Source organism: Phyllobates terribilis, unplaced genomic scaffold (assembly GCF_046119375.1).
Source record: "Phyllobates terribilis strain yellow unplaced genomic scaffold, ASM4611937v1 Scaffold_1__5_contigs__length_1240528914, whole genome shotgun sequence".
Classification (NCBI taxonomy): domain Eukaryota; kingdom Metazoa; phylum Chordata; class Amphibia; order Anura; family Dendrobatidae; genus Phyllobates; species Phyllobates terribilis.
In genome coordinates, this window is record NW_027362761.1 from 1128885754 (window position 1) to 1128910939 (window position 25186).

The following is a 25186-nucleotide window of genomic DNA, read 5'->3' on the forward strand; positions in this document are numbered from 1 at the left end:
CACTCCCCAATAATGGGAATAATGTTTTTAAGATGCTGTACTGCATGGCTCTTGTTTGCCAGCATTGCAAGTTCCTCCATCCTAATTTTTGGCAGCTTTTGCTTGGAAGGCATAGGCAAAGACTATGGGAGACCCACTCCCCAATAATGGGAATAATGTTTTTAATATGCTGTACTGCATGGCTCTTGTTTGCCAGCATTGCAAGTTCCTCCATCCTAATTTTTGGCAGCTTTTGCTTGGAAGGCATAGGCAAAGACTATGGGAGACCTACTCCCCAATAATGGGAATAATGTTTTTAATATGCTGTACTGCATGGCTCTTGTTTGCCAGCATTGCAAGTTCCTCCGTCCTAATTTTTGGCAGCTTTTGCTTGGAAGGCATAGGCAAAGACTATGGGAGACCCACTCCCCAATAATAGGAATAATGTTTGTAATATGCTGTACTGCATGGCTCTTGTAAGGGGCATGAAAACCGTCTTGTTAAACCACTCTGAACTCCACAGCTCTTCCAAGGGGCATTAAAACCATCCTGTTAAGCTACCGTGACCTCCACCACTCTTCCAAGGGGCATTAAAACTGTCTTGTTAAGCTACTGCGACCTCCACCACTCTTTCAAGAGGCATTGATATTGTATTTTTATTCCACTGCGACCTCCACCACTCTTCCAATGGGCATTAAAACTGTCTTGTTAAGCTACTGTGACCTCCACGTCTCTTCCAAGGGGCATTAAAACCATCTTGTTAAGCTACTGTAACCTCCACCACTGTTCCAAGGGGCATTAAAACCGTCTTGTTAAACCACTCTGAACTCCACAGCTCTCCAAGGGGCATTAAAACCATCTTGTTCAGCTACTGTGACCTCCACGTCTCTTCCAAGGGGCATTAAAACCGTCTTGTTAAACCACTCTGAACTCCATAGCTCTTCCAAGGGGCATTAAAACGGTCTTGTTAAGCTACTGTGACCTCCACGTCTCTTCCAAAGGGCATTTTAACTGTCTTGTTAAGCTACTGTGACCTCCATCACTCTTCCAAGGGGCATTAAAACCGTCTTGTTAAGCTACTGTGACCTCCACCACTCTTCCAAGGGGCATTAAAACCATCTTGTTAAGCTACTGTCACCTCCACCACTCTTCCAAGGGGCATTGATATTGTCTTTTTATTCCAACTGCAACCTCCACCACTCTTCCAAGGGGCATTAAAACTGTCTTGTTAAGCTACTATGACCTCCACGTCTCTTCCAAGGGGCATTAAAACCGTCTTGTTAAGCTACTGTGACCTCCACCACTCTTCCAAGGGGCATTAAAACCATCTTGTTAAGCTACTGTGACCTCCACCACTCTTCCAAGGGGCATTGATATTGTCTTTTTGTTCCACTGCGACCTCCACCACTCTTCCAAGGGGTATTAAAACTGTCTTGTTAAGCTACTGTGACCTCCACGTCTCTTCCAATGTACATTAAAACCGTCTTGTTAAACCACTCTGAACTCCAAAGCTCTTCCAAGGGGCATTATAACCATCTTGTTAAGCTACTGTGACCTCCACCACTCTTTCAAGGGGCATTGATATTGTCTTTTAATTCCAGTGCGACCTCCACCACTCTTCCAAGGGGCATTAAAACCGTCTTGTTAAACCACTCTGAACTCCACAGCTCTTCCAAGGGGCATTAAAACCGTCTTGTTAAGCTACTGTGACCTCCACCACTCTTCCAAGGGGCATTGATATTGTCTTTTTATTCCACTGCGACCTCCACCACTCTTCCAAGGGGCATTAAAACTGTCTTGTTAAGCTACTGTGACCTCCACGTCTCTTCCAAGGGGCATTAAAACCATCTTGTTAAACCACTCTGAGCTCCACAGCTCTTCCAAGAGGCATTAAAACCGTCTTGGTAACCTACTGTGACCTCCACCAATCATTCAAGGGGCATTAATAGTCTTTTTATTCCACTGCGACCTCCACGACTCTTCCAAGGGGCATTAAAACTGTCTTGTTAAGCTACTGTGACCTCCACGTCTCTTCCAAGGGGCATTAAAACCGTCTTGTTAAGCTACTGTGACCTCCACCACTCTTCCAAGGGGCATTAAAACCGTCTTGTTAAGCTACTGTGACCTCCACCACTCTTCCAAGGGGCATTGATATTGTCTTTTTATTCCACTGCGACCTCCACCACTCTTCCAAGGGGCATTAAAACTGTCTTGTTAAGCTACTGTGACCTCCACGTCTCTTCCAAGGGGCATTAAAACCATCTTGTTAAACCACTCTGAACTCCACAGCTCTTCCAAGAGGCATTAAAACCGTCTTGTTAAGCTACTGTGACCTCCACCACTCTTCCAAGGGGCATTAAAACCGTCTTGTTAAGCTACTGTGACCTCCACCACTCTTCCAAGGGGCATTGATATTTTCTTTTTATTCCACTGCGACCTCCACCACTCTTCCAAGGGGCATTAAAACTGTCTTGTTAAGCTACTGTGACCTCCACGTCTCTTCCAAGGGGCATTAAAACCATCTTGTTAAACCACTCTGAACTCCACAGCTCTTCCAAGAGGCATTAAAACCGTCTTGTTAAGCTACTGTGACCTCCACCACTCTTTCAAGGGGCATTGATATTGTCTTTTTATTCCACTGCGACCTCCACGACTCTTCCAAGGGGCATTAAAACTGTCTTGTTAAGCTACGGTGACCTCCACGTCTCTTCCAAGGGGCATTAAAACCATCTTGTTAAACCACTCTAAACTCCACAGCTCCTCCAAGGGGCATTAAAACCGTCTTGTTAAGCTTCTGTGAACTCCACCACTCTTCCAAGGGGCATTGATATTGTCTTTTTATTCCACTGCGACCTCCACCACTCTTCTAAGGGGCATTAAAACCGTCTTGTTAAGCTACTGTGACCTCCACCACTCTTCCAAGGGGCATTAAAACCGTCTTGTTAAGCTACTGTGACCTCCACCACTCTTCCAAGGGGCATTGATATTGTCTTTTTATTCCACTGCGACCTCCACCACTCTTCAAAGGGGCATTAAAACTGTCTTGTTAAGCTACTGTGACCTCCACGTCTCTTCCAAGGGGCATTAAAACCGTCTTGTTAAACCACTCTGAACTCCACAGCTCTTCCAAGGGGCATTAAAACCGTCTTGTTAAGCTACTGTGACCTCCACCACTCTTCCAAGGGGCATTGATATTGTCTTTTTATTCCACTGCGACCTCCACTACTCTTCCAAGGGGCATTAAAACTGTCTTGTTAAGCCACTGTGACCTCCACGTCTCTTCCAATGGGCATTAAAACCATCTTGTTAAACCACTCTGAACTCCACAGCTCTTCCAAGAGGCATTAAAACCGTCTTGTTAAGCTACTGTGACCTCCACTACTCTTTCAGGGGCATTGATATTGTCTTTTTATTCCACTGCGACCTCCACGACTCTTCCAAGGGGCATTAAAACTGTCTTGTTAAGCTACTGTGACCTCCACGTCTCTTCCAAGGGGCATTAAAACCATCTTGTTAAACCACTCTGAACTCCACATCTCTTCCAAGGGGCATTAAAACTGTCTTGTTAAGCTACTGTGACCTCCATGTCTCTTCCAAGGGGCCTTATAACCGTCTTGTTAAGCTACTGTGACCTCCACCACTCTTCCAAGGGGCATTAAATGTCTTGTTAAGCTAATATGACCTCCACATCTCTTACAAGGGGCATTAAAACCGTCTTGTTAAACCACTCTGAACTCCACAGCTCTTCCAAGGGGCATTGAAATGTTGTTTTTAGTTACCTCTAACCTCCACGACTCTTCCAACGGGCATTGCATTTCCTCCTAATTTTAGTCAGCTTTTGCTTTTCAATGCATAGGCGAACACTAAGGGAGACCCACTCCCCAATAATGGGTAGCACGACGCTGTAATCCACGTGTGTTTCAAGGGGCATTGCAGTTCCTCATAATTTTTGGAAAGCCTTCCATTCACTGCTTAGGCCAACAGTGTACAGGAGACACAGTTGCTATAAATGGAAAAAACGGTTTAGTTAAGGCCCTCTGACATCCATGTCACTTCCAAGGGGCATTGGAGTGCCTCAAAATTTTTGGTAGGCATTGCACTCACTGTATGCCCTATAACTGTGTAGCCGAACCGCTCCTTTTGGTACAGAAACATATCCTACAAGACATGTGTGGTTGACTGGCCTGATATTGATGTGAATGGTCCCTGTTCCTCCTGCTCTTTCTCCTTTGCCACCAACCTGAAGTTTTATTTTAACGGGAGTCATAGAACTGGGATAGTAGCAGGAAAACATCCAGCAATCCTCGGAGGAGGTAGGATATGCGCCAAAACGCTGACCACCTCAGGCCTAGCCGCTACTACATACATGCGCTTGCATTCCAAGGAACAGAAAGCTAAGGAGATGGATGGCCTCATGATCATGAATAATTTACTCGTTGTGTAGGAGGCCAACCACTGCTGCTGCCTACCTTCTGAACTTTGTGTTGAAGCCTGATTGACCCTGGACCCGCAATCCTCTATGTCTGGAGGACGTGTTGCATCCCAGTGTCCAACTGTGTCCCAGCTTCCACAATATTAACCCAGTGTGAAGGCGTAAGTCAGATGGACCATCCCTGGCCACTTTCACTTGTCCACGTGTTTGTGGTTAGGCTGTCCTTCAAATAGGGGTGGCTGGGGACCGTTTATGGCACCCGGCCGCCCCCAGGCAGCTAGGGACCATGTGTGGGCACCCGACCGCCCCCTGGTCGCTGGGGACCAAGCGTGGACACCCGGCTTCCGGGCGGCTGGGGACTTAGTATGGATACCAGGCCGCTGACACAGCCATGACGTGGTGGCCAGATTCCGCCTCCACATGCCTAAAAGGCCCAATTTCAAGTGCAAGCAAGCAGTATGGTATTGCAGCCTGGGGTTGGGTGGGTGGCAGGCTGCACACTTTTGCTTGCATTGCAAGAAATGGGGGAGGTACAATTGAACACTGCCCTGGGACAAGGAGTTGCATGGGGATAGTTGCAAGTCAGCATCTTCTGATGCGGCAAGGATCATTTCTGATGGGCAAACTTTTAGGCAGTGACCTGAGTGTCAGATGCTTCCAGGGGTCTTCCCCATGCTGTTCCCATGTCCTTTCAGCACTGTATGCATGTGTCACACAGCACATGGCCAGATAAGGTTGTAAAATGTTAAAATGACATTTCCCGGTGAATGCATTTGTCATCGTTGAAAGCAATACAAAAGTGCAAAAACGCATAAAAAATGCTACTTGTGAACATAGTCCAAGGCTTGGAGGAGTATTTTTGTTTTTGGTTAATTATTTTACCTTATACACAAGTCTTTACCCTGGAAAGGAAGTTCCTTAACATATTTCACAGGAAAACCGTTTCAGTTTCGTTTTTGAACGTTTTATTGTGAGCCCTTAAAAGTGGCTTAATACCTCTGACCACATTGTTGACAGCAGTGACCTGGGGGTCAGAAATGCTTCCTGGGGCGGTCCCCATGCTGTCCCCATGTCTTTTGAACACTGTCACTATCGTTTTGGGCACTATTTAGGCTTTCTACATACTGCCGGGGGTGCCGCCGCAAAAATGCTCGGGTCTCCCATAGACTAACTTTGGGCTCGTTGCTCGGGTCGAGCACCCGAGTATCACGGTGAGCTCGGCCCGAGCTTCGAGCACCCAAGCATTTTAGTGCTTGCTCAACACTAATTATTACAAAAAAAATCAACTTATCCCCGAATCTGATGATAAGTGATAACTTAATGATTGTTAGGGGACTGACCACTGAGACCCCCAGCAATCCTGAGAACATGTCTCTACAGCTCAGCCAGGGAGAGGGCCGCATGCTTGACTTTTGCTCTATTCATTGTCTATGGAACTGATGGAAATAGCCGAGCGTAGCGCTCAGCAGCTCTATAGATAATGAATGGAGCAGAGGCCATGCATGTACAAGTCTGCTCCATTCAGAGACTGCAGAGCACTGTTTTCAGAATCGAATCTCTGGGGAGCTCAGCAGTTGCTCATTTGAAAAGGCCTTACATGTTTATAAAAATAAACATGTATGTGTGAATTTAGTCTAATGGTAAATTCACACATGGTAAGTTTGTGACTGTCTTGTTCAATTGAATGGGGCTTGCAGAAATCCATGCTCATTCCGAAACACATTCAGATACTTGGAACTGATATTCATGTGCAACAATTTTTGGAACAAATGGGCTATATGTGAACATACTCAAATTAACTTCTTGACTCATTTTTGAATTTTATAACGTGGCTTTTTTTAAACAATTGATAGTTTTATATTTAAAAAAAACAACAACATTTTTTAACTTATTAGTGACCCTTTATAATCCTGACTTCCTCTATTATAGATATTGTGTGCTGTAATATATTATCTTTCTAATCACTGTGAAATCAAATCTTTATAAGATTTTATTTCACAATGTGATTAGAAAAATAATAAATATACAGTATATGTACACATATGAACTTGGTAATTTGGAGTGACTCTTAGTGTATATCGTATTGTAGGTTGTTATTTCTGTTGGAGTATTTCACCCATTTTCATAAAAGGAACGTGTCACAAGGTTTTTGCTACCTCATCTGAGAGATGCATAATGTAGGGGCAGAGACCCTGATTCCATCGATGTGTCACTTAGTTTACTGGGTATAGCAGTGCTGACATAATCAGAGTTCTTAGATGCAGCATGAAGCAGAACTCAGAAAGCTAACTCCGCCCACACCAGGCTCTGTATGTACATTGTCTATTAACAATAGACACAGGAGGAGGAATGGTTGGAGGACTGCTTACTGGGCAGTTAGTTACAGCAATGATAATGTCCTGGTGATAAAAGTTTAGTGTAAGTAAACAACAGCACAAAGCTTAATAAGTGACACATCGCTGAATTCTGTGTTTTAATCCCTACCTCATGATGCTGTCCTCAGATTACATAGCAAAAAACCTGCTAACATATTCCCTTTAAACTGTATGTAAGGAGAATTTGCTTTTATGTGTCATGTTTTTAGTCTTGAAACTCAAGTTATGCTTAGTGAATATAGTGATAATTAATATTTTGGCGTTAATTTATAACTGTTTCCAAAACAACAGGCACAGGAAAAAGTTTCCTATTAAATCTTCTCCTACTACTGACTTCGGAAAGTTACAGGACAAGCAGAAAAATAAAGCTGCCAAAGGTAACTTCTATTTAATTATAAATTTTTGAAGAAAATAAAAAAAAACTAAAATATTTTCAATATATTCTCTTTGAAGAATTTAAAGAAGCACACAAAGGGGTTTTCCCATCTCAAAGATCCCCTTTCAATATGTACTAGATGTAATATTACTAATATTAGTAATTACCTCCAATTAGATAATCTATTTTTTTTTTCTATTGCTTACCCCATATCCATTGTAACACAGTCCTGATTTGCTGTTTTTTGTTCATTCTGCCTTCCAAAAATCAGAGTAGAAAGCGATCAAAAACATTATGTGCCCAAAAAACATACCAATGAAAATGTCAACTCGTCCTGTTAAAAAACAAGCCCTAACATAACTCTGTTGGCAGAAATATGGGAAAAATATAGCTCTCAAAATATGACGATGCAAAAACTTCTTCTTTTAGCATTAAAAAGCATTTTTTAGTGTGTGACAGTAGCCAAACATAAAAAACTATATAAATCTGGTATCGCTGTAATAGCACTGACCCGAAGAATAAAGTCGTCTAATCACTTATACCGCATGCGAAACAGCATAAAAAATAAATAAAACCAATTCTTCACCTGCTGTTGATTTGTTCATTTTGCCTCCCAAAGATCACAGTAAGGCTCGGCTCACGTTTAACCTGAGCTCTACGCTGAGCTTACACCGGTGTCTCTGTGTAAATTTCTCAAATGCATGATTCAGACAGAACTCCCGGCGGAAGATTCCCTATAATGAGACGGATGAAGTCACTGTGGACATTGTCTGGCCTATGATCCGGTGGTGTGCATCTTTTTAGGTGTGTATAAAAGGCGCGGTCATTTTGTGCACTTCTGAAAAGAAGGCCAACACTGAACAGAAGGCAGATGGAGTCCAGAGTAACTCTGCAGCCTCATTATAGTGAATGGATCCCTTTTGGGGTTTCATATGATTCATGTCACTCGGAGATTTAGCTGGAAACCCCGAAGTAAGTGCTCAGCGTAGAGCACAGGATAAATGTGATCCAAAATGTTATGTAAAATGTTCGAGAATATAGCACAAAGAGACTGATTTAAATCAGATACAATGAATACCCAGTCAAATAATCCATTGCAGCAAGGGTAAACTAGACAATTAATACTTAACCTTTAATAGACTTAGTTAAAATAAAATAAAATTTAAAAAGATAGCCCCGATATATAACCAAATAGAAATAAAACCATGTCAGGTCAGGGACCTAGATCTCCCAAGACAGGCAGTGGTCAGTCGAGGGTGTAGATTGACCCAACCAGAGCAATGCCTGTTAACAGTGTCCAGCCAGTATTGGATGGATAAGAGGAAATAGCATTAAGGAAGAGTAGACCGGTATCAGATATAAACTCTCAATGTTGTCGGTGGACACATACAGCCAGAATACTCACAGATTTAAACAAATATAAGCAGTGCTAGAAAACTAGAAAAGGAACGTCCTCACCCATGAGTTACAGAACATCTATGGGACCAAGAGGAGTTCTCCAAGAAGAGGAGGCAGGTCAGCTTCCAGGGAAGGCGTGTATATCTGCCCCTATTATCTCCCTATAGGGTCTGTGATACTCCTGACACCCCTTTCTCCTGCCCTTACAAAGACAGTCCACATCTAGCCACTGCACTTTTAAGCCCTGTGCTTTCCCTATAGTCCCGAAGCGTTTCTTCAAACCTGAGTCATCAGGGGACTTGAACTATAGCACACATAGAGCCAGGCTGTTCTCTAGCTCAAAGAGCTTGACTGTCTCCACTACTCTGGTGAAGCAATTATCAGTCATAGTGCAGGGTTTATATAGAAAATCAGGTGTAGCAAGAGCATAATGCAATGATTTCATTGTCCAATAGAAGAAGTAATATGCTAATAACCACTGATGTGTATCATTAGGTTCATATATCGGGTGTCCATATCACTGCAAAAAGCCCTGGAGTAGCGTGTGGAACGCACGCTCAGTGTATGGACCGCACGTCCGCAACAGCATCACTTCCGGTGATGTGACATCCGGTGATGTCACATCCGGCCTCACATACCGGCCGGAAACTGACGGTGAAACGCAAGCCAGCCTGATGGACTGCAGGCGCGTCACAACCAGTGAGGTCACATCCTGTGACGTCACCACACATGCCATCCGGGCTGTTTACTGAAGTTGCATAGTTGCAATTAACAAGGGACTCACAATGTACATGTTTCATCAGTCAAACGAATGTCAGAAGGACATTAGAGGAGAGACACTGGGTGACACATGTGCATTGAGACACCACCAATTATAAGTAATATATCAGATTCGGTAAAGTATTTGCAAAAGGTGGACGCTGTATAAGTGGTGAAAATATCAAGAATAAAAGGGTTACCTCTGGCAGGGGCTGTTACAGGATTAAAGTGAAATCAATCACCAGAGCTATATATTAGACCGTGTATACTAATACAGAAAGATAACAGTACTGATAGGAGTGTGTATATGAACACATATGCATGGAGACAAACAGGGCTGGCTCCAGGTTTTTGTGGGCCCTGGGCGAAAGAGTTTCAGTGGGCCTCTTTAACACATACCCCGATTCATGATGCACAGATACCACAGAGAAATATATATATATATAGTACAATGCCAAAGATTTCACTTTTTACATTACATGACCGATATCTGTTGTAAATTCCACAATAGCTCAGAAACCGGCAAATCGCTGAATACAGAATACTGGCCCCCATAAAATGCTCCTTACAGGATACTGGCCCCCATATAATGCTCTATACAGGATACTGGCCCCCATATAACGCTCCATGCAGGCTATTCCCCACCCACATAATGCCACACACACGCTGTCCCCCCCCTTATAATGCCCCACGCAGGCTGTTCCCCCCATATAATTCCCCATGCAGGATGTCACACCTCCCCCCTCCTTTATAATGCCCCATGCAGGATGTCACCCCCCCCCCTTATAATGCCCCATGCAGGATGTCACTTCCCCCCCTTTTAATGCCCCATGCAGGATGTCATCCCCCCTCCCTTTTAATACCCCATGCAGGATGTCACTTCCTCCCCTTTACTGCCCCATGCAGGATGTCACACCCCCCTCCCTTATAATGCCCCATGCAGGATGTCACACCTCCCCTCCCTTATAATGCCCCATGCAGGATGTCACCCCCCCTCCCTTATAGTGCCCCACGCAGGATGCCACCCCCCCTCCCTTATAATGCCCCATGCAGGATGTCACCCCCCCCCTTATAATGCCCAATACTTCCATACATTAAAAAAAAATTCAAATGCTCACCTCACTTCTCACCTGCTGCCGCTGCTCTGGGCTCTAGCATCGCCAGCGTCTTCCCGCTCTGCGCTGTGACGGCTCAGGAGAGAGCGCGGTGTAAAGATGTCATTGCGCCCTCTGACCTGAGACATCACAGTCAGAGGAAGTGGAAGAGACTGGAGCTGCTTCGGAGGCACGAGGAGAGGTAAGTATTGTGCCGCCGGCTGCCGGGGCCCTGAGCAAGTGGGGGGGGGGGTGGGCGCTCTCCTTCGCTCACGGGTCCCATAGAGCGCTGGGGTGCCCAATGGCGAGTGGACTGCCCCCCGCCTGCTCAGGGCCCCCGCACTTGCCCCGGTACGCCGGGTGCTGACGCCGGCCCTGGACACAAATATGGATCCATAGATGGAGATCAAGAACAACTATAGGGGACTAAATAAAGCAATTATATGTGCACTGCTCATTCATGCCCAGCGGAGACACTGTGTCCAGGTAGAAAATCCACCTTGTCTCTGCCTGCAGAATCTGCCTGTCCCAATTCCCTCCTCTCTGTGGTTTCCATATGTGATCAATCCCCATGAACTTGATGAGTTTAGTATCACCATTGTGACACAAGTTCAGATGCCTCACCAGGGGGGTATCTCTTTGATGTTCCACATCGCCAATGTGATCGCCTATCCTGCGCCTAAACTCATGGATGGTTTTGCCTCCATATTCAAGGCCACATGTGCACGTGGCTTTATATACCACCCCTTGAGTACGACAGTTAATAAACTGTTGCATGTCATAGCTTTTACCAGTGACATTGCTTCTGAAACTTGTGCCAGATTAGATATATTGACAGGCAACACAGTTATGGCATTTGTAACATCCTTTATAATTGTCCAACCAGGTAGGAGTTCTAGGTGTTCCGTAATGACTATGAACCAACCTGTCATTGATGGATCTACCCCTTCTGTAAGTGATCTGAGGGCGGTCAGTTAGAAGGTTTCCATTGACGGAATCCATGCGCAAAATGGCCCAGTGCTTATTGAGGATTTCCCTCACTTGTTTGGTCCCTTCAAAAGTTGTTATGAATCTAAACGATTCATAACAATCCAGTGTCTCTCTGTAAACAGCCCGGACGGCATGTGTGGTGAAACAGGATGTGACCTCACTGGTTGTGACGTGCCTGCAGTCCATCAGGCTGGTTTGCGTTTCACCGTCTGTTTCTGGCTGGTACGTGAGGCCGGATGTGACATCACCGGATGTCGCATCACCGGAAGTGATGCTGCTGCGGTCTACACAAGCGGACGTGTGGTCCATACACTGGGCGTGCGTTCCACATGCTACTCCAGGGCTTTTTGCAGCGATATGGACACCCGATATATGAACCTAATGATACACATCGGTGGTTATTAGCATATTACTTCTTCTATTGGACAATGAAATCATTGCATTATGCTCTTGCTACACCTGATTTTCTATATAAACCCTGCACTATAACTGATAATTGCTTCACCAGAGTAGTGGAGACAGTCATGCTCTTTGAGTTAGAGAACAGCCTGGCTCTATGTGTTCAAGTCCCCTGAAGACTCCGGTTGGAAGAAACGCTTCGGGACTATAGGGAAAGCACAGGGCTTAAAAGTGCAGTAGCTAGATGTGGACTGCCATTGTAAGGGCAGGAGTAAGGGGTGTCAGGAGTAGCACAGACCTTATAGGGAGATAATAGGGGCAGATATACACGCCTCATCCCTGGAAATTGACCTGCCTCCCCTTCTTGGAGAACTCCTCTTGGTCACGTAGATGTTCCGTAACTCATGGGTGAGGAGTCGGACGTTCTTTTTCTAGTTTTCTAGTACTGCTTATATTGGTTTAAATCTGTGAGTATTCTGGCTGTATGTGTCCACCGACAACATTGAGAGTTTATATCTGATACCGGTCTACTCTTCCTTAATGCTATTTCCTCTTGTCCATCAATACTGGCTGGACACTGTTAACAGGCATTGCTCTGGTCAGGTCAATCTACACTCCCGACCGACCACTGCCTGTCTTGGGAGATCTAGGTCCCTGACCTGACATGGTTTTATTTTTATTTGGGTATATACCGTGGCTATCTTTTTAAATTCTATTTTATTTTAACTAAGTCTATTAAAGGTTAAGTATTAATTGTCTAGTTTACCCTTGCTGCAACATATGTAAAATGTTCCCAAAAAAGCTTTTAATCAATCCACAAATAAACAAGTCACAACTCAGGTCCGTCAGCTGTCAATGGAAATAAAGGGGGCTTCTACTTTACTGGTAGCACAAAAGCTCTGGAAAAGTGAAATGGCTCCTCGCCCCCAAAAGAAATTCAGCAAATTTTACGCTCCCAAATTCAAATGCCCCTCTCCCTTATGAGCCCCAGTGTCAAGGGGATACCACAGGCAGAAGATTGCAGCATCTGGTCACACTGATTAGGACTGCTTCACAATTCTTTTAAACACTGCAGGATTTCCTTGCTCTGTCATTGCAAGGGTTAATTGATTCAGTTGATCTTGTGGCGCCCCTGAGGGTTCAGTCGCCACAGAGGCACTGCACCTCACCTAGAGGTGTGGCATCTCCTTCTCTCAGGTAAGGATGAAGTACTGCCCGGGACCCCAACACCTGCACTCAACACTACACTACTCCAGGCCGGCTGGAAGGGCATTATGTACTTCTTCCGCTGCCCTGTCCCTGGCTGGATGGGGGGAACCAAAGTGAGGAGGAACCAGTAGTGGGTGTGGGTGGAGGACGTAGAACAGGGGAGCACTTAGAGAATAGATGTATATAAAGGGTAGCCATCTTAGGGTGGCAGTGCAGAAAGTAAGTGAGCAGCAAGAGGAGAGGAGGGGAGCAGAGTCTCTTCAGGAGCTCTGCTCCAGAGTGGGGCCTAGTGAGAGAGGCCCGGGAGAGGAGTGGGAGCAAGGGAGGAATGCTCCAGGAACAGAAGGGATCCCAGGGGGTACGGTGAGTGCAGGACGGCACCCGTACGCCCGAATCTGCCAAAAGTCAGAGGGATCATGCCACAAGAAGGGAACCGGTCCCTGGACCAGCCGTGTTACTCCAGGTCTCGGCTGGAAAACCGGAGGCTTCTGCACTTCCATGGTGCAGTTGCCACAACCTCACCCTAGCCGCCGTGAAGGGCACCAAGTAGGTCCGGGAACTCCAGGTTGCCCAGAGGGATCTCAGAGCACCTGATCGGGACTGTGTGTGTGGGGGAGCGCAGGGCAGGAGGGAGAAGACCCAGCGCGGGAAGTCAGTCAAGGATTGAACATAAAGAAATGGGGTCCCGTTAAGTGCTTCTAATATACCTGAAGGAGTGCTGAACCCCTGCCTGGCAAACGCAGTGCGACGCGGGAGTCTGACACCTGGACAGTGTACCTAAGGAACCCTAAAGAACTGTGAATAAACTCAGATGACTGCACTCCACTGTCTCTGTCAGTTATTTCTACCATGCTACCGCTCCTGCACTACAACGCCCAGCATCACCATCTGCATCAACCCTGCCCTGGGGGCCCGCTCTGCCTGTGGGGAGCAGAAACATCCCAACTGCCATCCCATCACCCCCAGAGGTCTGCAGCAGCGCCGGTACCCATTACCGGGAACCACAGGTGGTGTCACGAGACAAAACTGTTAACAAACCCTCTTTTAAAGAGTGACCCCAGGGTACGGGCCCGGGAGCCGACCGCAATGATCTGCTACAAGCACTAAGGAAAGAAAGGAGATCTGTCCCTTCAATAGAACTAAGCTAGATCCCTACGATGTAACGGGGAACCTGATCCTGCGATCAGACCCGCTAAAGTACTCGGCTAGTCTGTACGAAGACCTATAGATGCAAGGGAGGGATCCCTACAAGAACTAGGGACTGGGATAAAGTTGGACACCTCCTAGCAGAAATTGTAGCAGTAAAAGACCAACACACAACATAGAACATAAAGGTCCGAAGACCTAGCTAAACTGACTGAGAAAGGTAACTAAGCACCAGGCTAACTTAAGAGTAGAAATTACAATGAAGTCCAGCAAGGCCAGGAGGGCGGAGCAGGATTAAATAGGCAAAAAAGGTCATGTGACCAGCAAGATAGAAAAAACCTAACAGGAGAGTTCTAACAGTACCCCCTCTTCTATGAGGATCCTCCGGATCCCCTAGGCCCAGGCTTATCAGGAAACCTCTTGTGAAATGCTCTGACAAGTATGGAAGCAGAAACATCATCTGCCCTCACCCATGAGTTATCCTCGGGTCCGAAACCCTTCCAAGCGACGAGATACTGCAAACTCCCTCTATACCGTCTAGAATTTCGTATTCCCCGTCCTCCACCACCGGAGGAACAGTGGCAGAGGCGTCTCTATCCGACACATAAGCTCTTTTCAACAGAGAAACATGAAACACCGGATTAATCTTCCAGGAGGTAGGAACCTCCAACCTAACAGCAGATTGGTTAACTACCTGAAGCACCTTAAAGGGCCCTACAAACTTGGGACCCAATTTTTTAGAAGGAATCCTCAACCGCAGATTCTTAGAGGACAACCAAACCATGTCACCAATAGCAAACAAAACCTCTTGCCGTTTCCTATCAAAGTACCTCTTAGATTTTTTGTTAGTCTCCTGAAGATTACCATGCACATCCGTCCAAACTCTCTCCAAATCACCGGAAAAACTCTCCTCCTCAGGCACAGCCGATACCAATTTGGAGAATGACCCAAAAGACGGATGTCTACCAGAACAACAAAAAAAAGGCAAACAACCAGCAGAAGAGGATGTATGGTTGTTAAGAGCAAACTCAGCAAGTGGCAGAAACTCAGACCACCCCTCCTGATTGTCTGCCACAAAACAACGCAAGAACTGCTCAACATCCTGATTCTTCCTTTCTGTCTGGCCATTAGACTCAGGATGATATCCGGATGAAAACGACAAATGAACTCCCAATCTGTCACAAAAAGCACGCCAAAAACGAGCCACGAACTGAGGTCCCCTATCCGAAACAATGTCAGTAGGAACGCCATGTAGTCTGACAATTTCCTTGACAAAGGCCTTAGCGAGTGTCTTAGTGCAGGGCAGTTTGATGAAAGGAACCAAGTGACACATCTTGCTAAAATGGTCCACGACCACCCAGATGACTGTGAAACCCTCAGAGGGGGGAAGGTCAGTAATAGTGTCCATAGCCAGATGTGTCCAAGGTGCACTAGGAACCTCCAGAGGGCAAAGCAACCCCGCTGCAGGAGTATGTGAAGACTTAGATCTAGCACACACTGTACATTGACGCACCCACTTAATGACTTCCTTCTGCCATCCAGGCCACCAAAAACTGCGACCCACAAGTCTCTTGGTCTCAGAAATTCCTGGATGACCTGCCAACCGAGACTCATGACACTCAACAAACAAATCTCTCCTAAAGGTCCTAGGCACAAACAACCTCCCATGGGGAGTGTTAGATGGGGTATTCTCCTGTGCTTTAAGAATCTCATCTTCCAAAACGGAGTCCAATGCAGCAATCACAACACCTTCTTGTAAAATGCTCCCCTCCTCCTCAGCACCGACCATGGGAGAAAAGCTGCGAGACAAAGCATCAGCTTTAACATTCTTGGTACCCGGGATGTAAGTAACGGAAAAATTAAACTGCGAGAAAAAAAGTGCCCACCTAGCCTGACGGGCATTCAAGCGCTTGGCAGCATCAAGATAGATCAGATTTTTATGATCAGTGAAAACCTGAATGGGAAATTCAGCACCTTCCAAGAGATGACGCCAGTGTTCAAATGCGAGTTTAATAGCCAGCAATTCCCGATTACCAATATCGTAATTAAGTTCAGGCTCAGAAAATTTTTTTGAAAAAAAAGCACAGGGATATACTCCATCCTTGTTTTTCTGAGACAACATCGCACCGACCTCCACCGAAGAAGCATCAACCTCAACCAAAAACGGCTTAGTCACATCAGGCTGCATAAGGATGGGAGCAGAGCTGAACCTCTCCTTTAGAAACACAAAAGCTTCAATGGCCTCAGTAGTCCACTGAACCGCATTAGCACCTTTCCTGGTGAGATCAGTCAGTGGTTTGACAATAATAGAAACATTTTTAATGAATTTTCTGTAATAATTGGCGAAACCCAAAAACCTCAGTATCGATTTCAAACCAATAGGCCTAGGCCATTCCTGAACTGCCTGAACCTTCACAGGGTCCATCTCAAAGCCCTCGCTGGAGATAATGTGTAACGGGTCTGGGAGGCGGAACCTCTGAGCTACTATACAAGGGGGCAGTCCTTGTAAGGGAGCGGGTGGCGACCAGGGAAGACGGGCAGGAGGTCACAGCAGGTGACCGGGACAGTCTCTGGGTGAACGGGCTGGAGGTCACGGCAAGTGACCGGGGCAGTCTCTGGATGAACGGGCTGATGGTCACGGCAAGTGACCGGGGCAGTCTCTGAATGAACGGACAGATGGTCACGGCAAGTGACCGGGGCAGTCTCTGGATGAACGGGCAGATGGTCACGGCAAGTGACCGGGGCAGTCTCTGGATGAACGGGCAGATGGTCACGGCAAGTGACCGGGGCAGTCTCTAGGTAAAGGGTTGGTACGACCTGTGGCGGCTGATGATAGACGTGAGCTCCCAGGTGAGCAGGCGAGAGTCTCTGGATGAACGGGTGGTCACAGCATGTGACGGCGGAGCCTCCAGGAAGACCAACAGACAGGCGGCAGATGAGCGCTCCCAGGTGAGCGGGCAGAAGTCTCTGGACAGGAGGGTGGTCACAGCACGTGACGGCAGAGCCTCCAGGTAGGCTAGTAGACAGGCAGCAGATGAGCGCTCCCAGGTGAGCGAGCAGGAGTCACTGGACAGGCAGGTGGTCACAGCACGTGACGGCGGAGCCTCCAGGTAGACTAGCAGGCAGGTAGCAGGTGTGTGCTCCCAGGTGAGCGGGCAAGCTGGTCCATAGACAGACTGACAGGAGTTGGAAGGCAGACCGTCGGACCTCGGGCAAGCAGGCAGGTGGCTGATGTGCGCTCCCAGGTGAGCGGGCAGGCTGGTCCTTAGACAGACTGACAGGAGTAGTAAGGCAGACCGTCGGACCTCAGACTAGCAGGCAGGTAGCAGCTAATCAGGCAGGAATCTGGCAGGTAACTGGCAGGTAACTGGCAGGTAACTGGCAACGGGACCTGAGGGCTGAAGCAGAGTAGTGAACAGTAGTGTTGAGCCACCCCCGTAGTGTTCGGGTTCGGTTCGGTTCGTCGAACACCGGGATGTTCGAGGAACTGTTCGTCGAACTGTTCGTCGAACACCTTAGAACACCGTCGAACACCGTTAAAACCAATGGCAGGCAAACAAAAACACATAGAAACACATAGAAAACACCTGCAAAGGTGTCCAAAAGCTGACAAACTGCTCAGAAGACACTCTCTTTAAAAAAGCCGGCCGGCAAATTCAGCAGCGGCATACACCGGTACCCGACAATTTAGACAAGAAGGAATAGAGCATCACACATAGATTAGATAGATAGAAACATGTCAGTCACACATATAAGAAGCACAGTGACAGTGTTGGTTACTGCACTTGTCATTTAGTGTAAAGGATTTATTAAAAAAAATATTAGTGTTTTCATGCACCGTCTCTTTAAAAAAGCCGGCCGGCAATTCAGCATCTGTACCCGACAATTTAGAACAGAAAGAATAGAGCTTCACACATAGATTAGATAGATAGAAACATGTCAGTCACATATATAATAAGTACAGTGATAGTGTTGCTTACTGTACTTGTCATTTAGTGTAAAGGATTTATTTAAAAAAATAATAGTGTTTTCATGCACTGTCTCTTTAAAAAAGCCGGCCGGCAATTCAGCAGCGGTACCCGACAATTTAGAACAGAAAGATAGAGCATCACACATAGATTAGATAGATAGAAACATGTCAGTCACATATATATGAAGTACAGTGATAGTGTTGGTTACTGTACTTGTCATTTAGTATTAAAATAAAGGATTTATTATTAAAAAAATTGGCGTGGGGTTCCCCTTAATTTTAGGCTCTAGCGGAGGTTAAGCAGACGGCTGGGGCAGATGTTTGAAGCCTGGGAAGGGGGTAATACCCACGGAGCTTCCCAGGCTACTAATATCAGCCCCCAGCTGAATACATAGCCTTTACTAGCTATTAAAATGGGGGACCCCCCAAAAATAATGACGTGGGGTCCCCCCTAATTTAATAGCTAGCAAAGGCTAGGCAGACAGCTGGGGGCTGATATTAATAGCCCAGGAAGGGAGCCATGAATATTGGCCCCCTCCCAGGCTAGAAACACCAGCCGTCAGCCGCCCCAGAAATGGCGCATTCATAGGATGCGCCAATTCTGGCACTTAGCCTCGCTCTTCCACGCTGCCCTGGTGCGGTGGCAGGGGGTAATAGGGTTGGGGTTGATGTCAGCTTATAATGCCAGCTGACATCAAGCCCAGGTTAGTAATGGAGAGGCGTCTATAAGACACCCCCATTACTAACCCCATAGTCAAAGTTAAAAAAAACACAAACACCCAGAATAAAGTCCTTTAATTGAAATAAAGACACAGTCCTTTATTGTTCTAAATTAAACCATACTTACCGTCATGCCCATTCCAGCTGAAGCCAACGATCTCCTGCAATAAAAGAAAAATAATAAAGCAACCTCATCCTTACCTTTCCATGGTTCCCACGACAGCTTCAGCTCTGCTACATCGAGATGACAGGCTGGACCGCAGCAGAACGCTGCCATCCAGCCTGTCATCCCGCAGACACTGAGAAGCGCAGGCTTGCTTGCGCTGCTCAGCGTCTCTCTGTGACGACATCCAGATGAGCCGAGTTCATGTCCAATGAACTCGGCTCACCTCATTCACGTCACTGACAGCGTGGGAAAATTCTCACGCTGAAGCGCTGATTGCAGGAGAATTTTCCCACGCTGTCAGTGACGTGAATGAGGTGAGCCGAGTTCATTGGACATGACCTCGGCTCATCTGGATGCCGTCACAGCGAGACACTGAGGAGCGCAAGCATGCCTGCGCTTCTCAGTGTCTGCGGGATGACAGACTGGATGGCAGCGTTCTGCTGCGGTCCAGCCAGTCATCTCGATGTAGCAGAGCTGAAGCTGTCGTGGGAACCATGGAAAGGTAAGGATGAGGTTGGTTTATTATTATTCTTTTATTGCAGGAGATCGTTGGCTTCAGCTGGAATGGGTGTGATGGTAAGTATGGTTTAATTTAGAACAATAAAGAATTGTGTCTTTATTTCAATTAAAGGACTTTATTCTGGGTGTTGTGTTTTTTTTAAATACTTTACTAGAAATTCATGGCGGTCATGTCTAATACTGGCGTGACCCCATGAATTTTGGGCTTGGGGCCAGCTGATAATACCAAGCTGGCCCTAACCCCTTTATTACCCAGTGAGCCACCGCACCAGGGCCCTGGATGAGTTGGGTACAGCGCCAGAAGATGGCGCTTCTATGAACGCGCCATCCAGTCTGTCATCCCGCAGACACTGAGACGCGCAGGCTTGCTTGCGCTCCACAGTGTCTCTCTGTGAGGGCATCCAGATGAGCCGAGTTAATGTCCAATGAACTCGGCTCACCTCATGCACGTCACTGACAGCGTGGGAAAATTCTCCTGCACTCAGCGCTTCAGCGTGGGAGAATTCTCACACTGAAGCGCTGAGTGCAGGAGAATTCTCCCACGCTTTCAGTGACGTGCAGGAGGTGAGCTGAGTTCATTGGACATGAGCTCACCTTATGCACGTCACTGACAGCGTGGGAAAATTCTCCTGCACTCAGCGCTTCAGCTTGAGAATTTTCCCACGCTGTCAGTGACGTGCATGAGGTGAGCCGAGTTCATTGGACATGAACTCGGCTCATCTGGATGTCGTCACAGAGAGACGCTGAGCAGCGCAAGCAAGCCTGCGCTTCTCAGTGTCTGCGGGATGAGAGGCTGGATGGCAGCGTTCTGCTGCGGTCCAGCCTGTCATCTCGATGTAGCAGAGCTGAAGCTGTCGTGGGAACCATGGAAAGGTAAGGATGAGGTTGCTTTATTATTTTTCTTTTATTGCAGGAGATCGTTGGCTTCAGCTGGAATGGGCGTGACGGTAAGTATGGTTTAATTTAGAACAATAAAGGACTGTGTCTTTATTTCAATTAAAGGACTTTATTCTGGGTGTTTGTGTTTTTTTTAACTTTGACTATGGGGTTAGTAATGGGGGTGTCTTATAGACGCCTCTCCATTACTAACCTGGGCTTGATGTCAGCTGGCATTATAAGCTGACATCAACCCCAACCCTATTACCCCCTGCCACCGCACCAGGGCAGCGTGGAAGAGCGAGGCTAAGTGCCAGAATTGGCGCATCCTATGAATGCGCCATTTCTGGGGCGGCTGACGGCTGGTGTTTCTAGCCTGGGAGGGGGCCAATATTCATGGCTCCCTTCCTGGGCTATTAATATCAGCCCCCAGCTGTCTGCCTAGCCTTTGCTAGCTATTAAATTAGGGGGGACCCCACGTCATTTTTTTGGGGGGGTCCCCCATTTTAATAGCTAGTAAAGGCTATGTATTCAGCTGGGGGCTGATATTAGTAGCCTGGGAAGCTCCGTGGGTATTACCCCCTTCCCAGGCTTCAAACATCTGCCCCAGCCGTCTGCTTAACCTCCGCTAGAGCCTAAAATTAAGGGGAACCCCACGCCAATTTTTTTAATAATAAATCCTTTATTTTAATACTAAATGACAAGTACAGTAACCAACACTATCACTGTACTTCATATATATGTGACTGACATGTTTCTATCTATCTAATCTATGTGTGAAGCTCTATTCTGTCTGTTATAAATTGTCGGGTACCGCTGCTGAATTGCCGGCCGGCTTTTTTAAAGAGACGGTGCATGAAAACACTATTATTTTTTTTGATAAATCCTTTACGCTAAATGACAAGTACAGTAAGCAGCACTTTCACTGTACTTCGTATATATGTGGCTGACATGTTTATATCTATCTAATCTATGTGTGAAGCTCTATTCTTTCGGTTCTAAATTGTCGGGTACAGGTGTATGCCGCTGCTGAATTGCCGGCTTTTCATGTTTCACTGTTGGCACTGTTCCCATCGATTTGGGCAATCACTGTAATGCCACAACCACCATGGCTGTGGCATTACAGTGAGTGGCAGACAATCCATGCAGGACACGCTTTTGGTGCACGAACAGTTATCGAACATAACCTCGAACAGCCGAATTTTTTGCAAATCGTTCGGGTTCGTCGAACAACTCGAACACCGCCCAAAACAGCTCGAATTTGAGATTGACGAACAGTTCTAGTCGAACACCGCTCATCTCTAGTGAACAGTGCAACAACATTGCTCGGGCACCTCCATTTTGGAGGAGGTGCCTTATATATGGTGAAGTCCTCCGGCCATTGGCCGGGGACTCCTTAGGACGGTGCGCGCGGCCCCTTTAAGAGGGAGGGAGAGCGCGCGCGCGCGCCCTAAGCACAGTGGCCGGGAAGGAGCGCGCGCTGCCAGCAGAGCGGGAGGAGGACGCCGGGCACGGAGCAGAGAGGTGAGGGGAACAGCGTCCCTGCCTAGCAGAGGGCAGGGACGCCGGCGCTACAGTACCCCCCCCTTTAGGCCCCCCCTTTTTTAGGCCAGACAGAAATTTAGCTAGGATAAGAGGGGCATGGATGTTCTCCCGGGGCTCCCACGTTCTCTCCTCAGGACCAAACCCCCTCCAATCTACTAGAAAAAAGTCTTTCCTCTTACCCTTTTGGTGGCAAGAATGTTCTCTACCTCAAACTCGTCCTCAGCAGAAACCGGAGCAGGAGGCGTACCTGTAGACTTGGAAAAAGAGTTAAGTACCACAGGTTTGAGGAGAGATACATGGAAGGAGTTAGGGATCCGTAAGTTGGCCAGGAGTTTTAATTTATAGGCCACCGGGTTGATCTGACTGATGACCTCCAGAGGACCGATGAACCGAGGCCCTAACTTGTAAGAAGGTATCTTGAGTCGGACATATTTAGATGAGAGCCAGACTTTATTTCCCGGACGAAATTGTGGAGGATCCAGGCGTTTTTTGTCAGCGTGTCTTTTCATCCGTTCGGACGACTGAAGGAGTGCGGATCGGGTACTCTCCCAAATGGAGGAAAATTTGCTAACGAGAGATTCCGCAGCCGGGTTGTCCACAGAGGTGGAGACAGGAAAAGGAATCCGAGGATGCTGACCGAAGACTACAAAAAACGGGGATTTGGAGGAGGATTCGCTCTCGTGATTGTTATAGGAGAACTCGGCCCAAGGTAGGAGATCCACCCAGTCAGAATGATGGGCATTAACGAAGTGCCGGAGGTAACTGGTCAGGTTCTGATTGATCCGCTCCACTTGACCATTGGACTGTGGGTGGTAAGCGGAAGAGAAGTCCAGGGTGACGTCTAGCAGTTTACAAGTGGCTCTCCAGAAACGTGAGGTGAACTGTACCCCACGATCCGACACGATGTGGAGGGGCAGGCCATGAAGACGGAAGATGTGGCGGATAAAGTCTTTAGCCAGCTCGGGTGCAGACGGGAGGCCAGGCAGGGGAATAAAGTGAGCCATCTTGGAAAAGCGGTCAGCGACCACCCAAATGACCGTACAACCGGCAGAGACGGGGAGATCAGTTATGAAGTCCATAGCAATATGCTGCCAGGGGGCAGCAGGCACAGGAAGCGGAAGAAGGCGACCGGCTGGCAGGTGTCTCGGGACTTTGTTGCGGGCGCAGGACACACAGGCAGAAACAAAGTCTATTACGTCCTTGTGCAGGGTAGGCCACCAGTAGTGCCGGGCAATAAGCTGGAGGGTCTTTTTCTGACCGGCGTGGCCAGCTAGTTTAGACGAGTGACCCCAGTGTAGGATCTTCTCCCGATCAGGTACTGATACGAACGTCTTACCGGGAGGGAGACGATTTAGGCTCACGGGAGCCACCTGCATTACTCTGGCGGGATCGATGATATGTTTAGGTTCTTCCTCGAGATCGGACACCAGAAAGGATCGGGACAAGGCATCTGCTTTGACTTTTTTGTCAGCCGGGCGAAAATGAAGAACAAAATCAAAGCGAGCAAAAAACAAGGACCACCGGGCTTGGCGCGGGTTAAGTCTCTGGGCATGCTGGAGGTAAGCCAAGTTCTTGTGGTCAGTGTAAATTATTACCGGGTGAAGAGCCCCCTCGAGTAGGTAACGCCACTCCTCCAATGCCAGTTTGATGGCCAATAACTCTCGGTCTCCTATGGAATAGTTGCACTCAGAAGAGGAGAAGAGTTTGGAGAAGAAGCCACAAGTTACCATTCTCCCGGAAGATGATTTTTGAGTAAGTACCGCTCCGGCTCCAGAGGAGGAGGCGTCAACTTCCAGGAAGAACTGCTTGTTGCCGTCCGGGCGATGCAGCACCGGGGCGGAAGAGAAGGCCTGTTTTAGGGAAAGAAAGGCCTCCTCTGCTTCGGGCGGCCACTCTTTGGGATTAGTACCCTTACGGGTGAGCGCGGAAATTGGGGCAGTCCGGGAAGAGAAGTGTGGTATGAAGAGGCGGTAGTAGTTGGCGAAGCCCAGGAATCGCTGAATGGCCTTCAACCCCTCCGGTCGAGGCCATTTCTCGATGGCAGACAGTTTCTCTGGATCCATTCATAGGCCGGTCTGAGAAATAATGTAGCCCAAAAACGGAAGCGAGGTCTGCTCAAAGAGGCACTTCTTGTATTTAGCGAAGAGGTGATTCTGCCTGAGACTGAGCAGGACCTGACGAACGTCCCTCCGGTGAGTCTGGAGATCCGGAGAGAAGACCAAGATGTCGTCCAGGTACACCACTACGCAGGAGTAGAGAAGGTCCCGGAAGATGTCATTGACCAACTCTTGAAAGACGGCAGGAGCGTTACAGAGACCAAAGGGCATTACCAGATATTCATAGTGGCCGTCCCGGGTGTTGAATGCCGTCTTCCATTTATCCCCCTGACGGATACGAACCAGGTTGTACGCCCCACGGAGGTCCAGTTTGGTGAAGATCCTAGCCCCCCTCAGACGATCAAATAACTCCGGAATGAGCGGAAGGGGGTACTTATTCTTCACCGTGATCTGGTTAAGGCCTCTATAGTCTATACAGGGACGGAGAGAGCCGTCCTTCTTTTTGACGAAAAAGAAGCCTGCTCCCGCCGGGGAGGTAGATTTCCGGATGAATCCCCTGGCCAGATTCTCCTCAAGATATTCGGACATTGACCGGGTCTCAGCAGCGGATAAAGGATAAATACGCCCACGGGGAGGAGTAGTACCAGGTAACAGGTCGATAGGGCAGTCGTATGGTCTATGAGGAGGTAGTGTCTCTGCTTCCTTTTTATTAAAGACATCAGCATAAGACCAATAAGGAATCGGAAGTCCAGGTAGATTAGCTGGGGTAGGAGAAGGACGGACGGGATGGACGGGAACCAGACAGGTCTTATGGCAGTCCTGTCCCCAGCCAAGGACTTCTCCGGTCTGCCAGTCAAGCACGGGTGCATGTCTCTGGAGCCAAGGTAGGCCTAGCAAGAGGGCGTGAGAGAGTCCAGGCAGAACATGAAAGGAGATACTCTCAGAATGCAGCATTCCCACCTGCAGAGTAATGGATTCGGTGATGAGTTGGATGGGGCGTGGTAAGAGGCCCCCATCCACGGCAGCAACAGACAAGGGTACAGCCAGAGGTTTGGTGGGGATGCGGTATTTCTCTACCAGGGACTGTGAAATAAGATTCCCGGCTGCTCCAGAGTCAAGTTGGGCTAGTTCGAAATAACGGTTCTCCCCGCAGACGATTGAGACTGACAGCAGCAG

At 47.6% G+C, this 25186-nt stretch overlaps 1 protein-coding gene across 4 annotated transcripts in view; it reads left to right on the plus strand.

Annotated features, from left to right (window-relative positions):
* Window positions 1-25186, plus strand: part of LOC141161763 (uncharacterized) — a 647860-nt gene that overhangs the window by 273992 nt on the left and 348682 nt on the right. For all 4 annotated transcript variants that reach the window (XM_073647070.1, XM_073647060.1, XM_073647089.1 and 1 more), the window contains one exon: window positions 7078-7163. In XM_073647070.1, the coding sequence (XP_073503171.1) occupies window positions 7078-7163 (86 nt within the window). The remainder of the gene's footprint in view (window positions 1-7077; window positions 7164-25186) is intronic.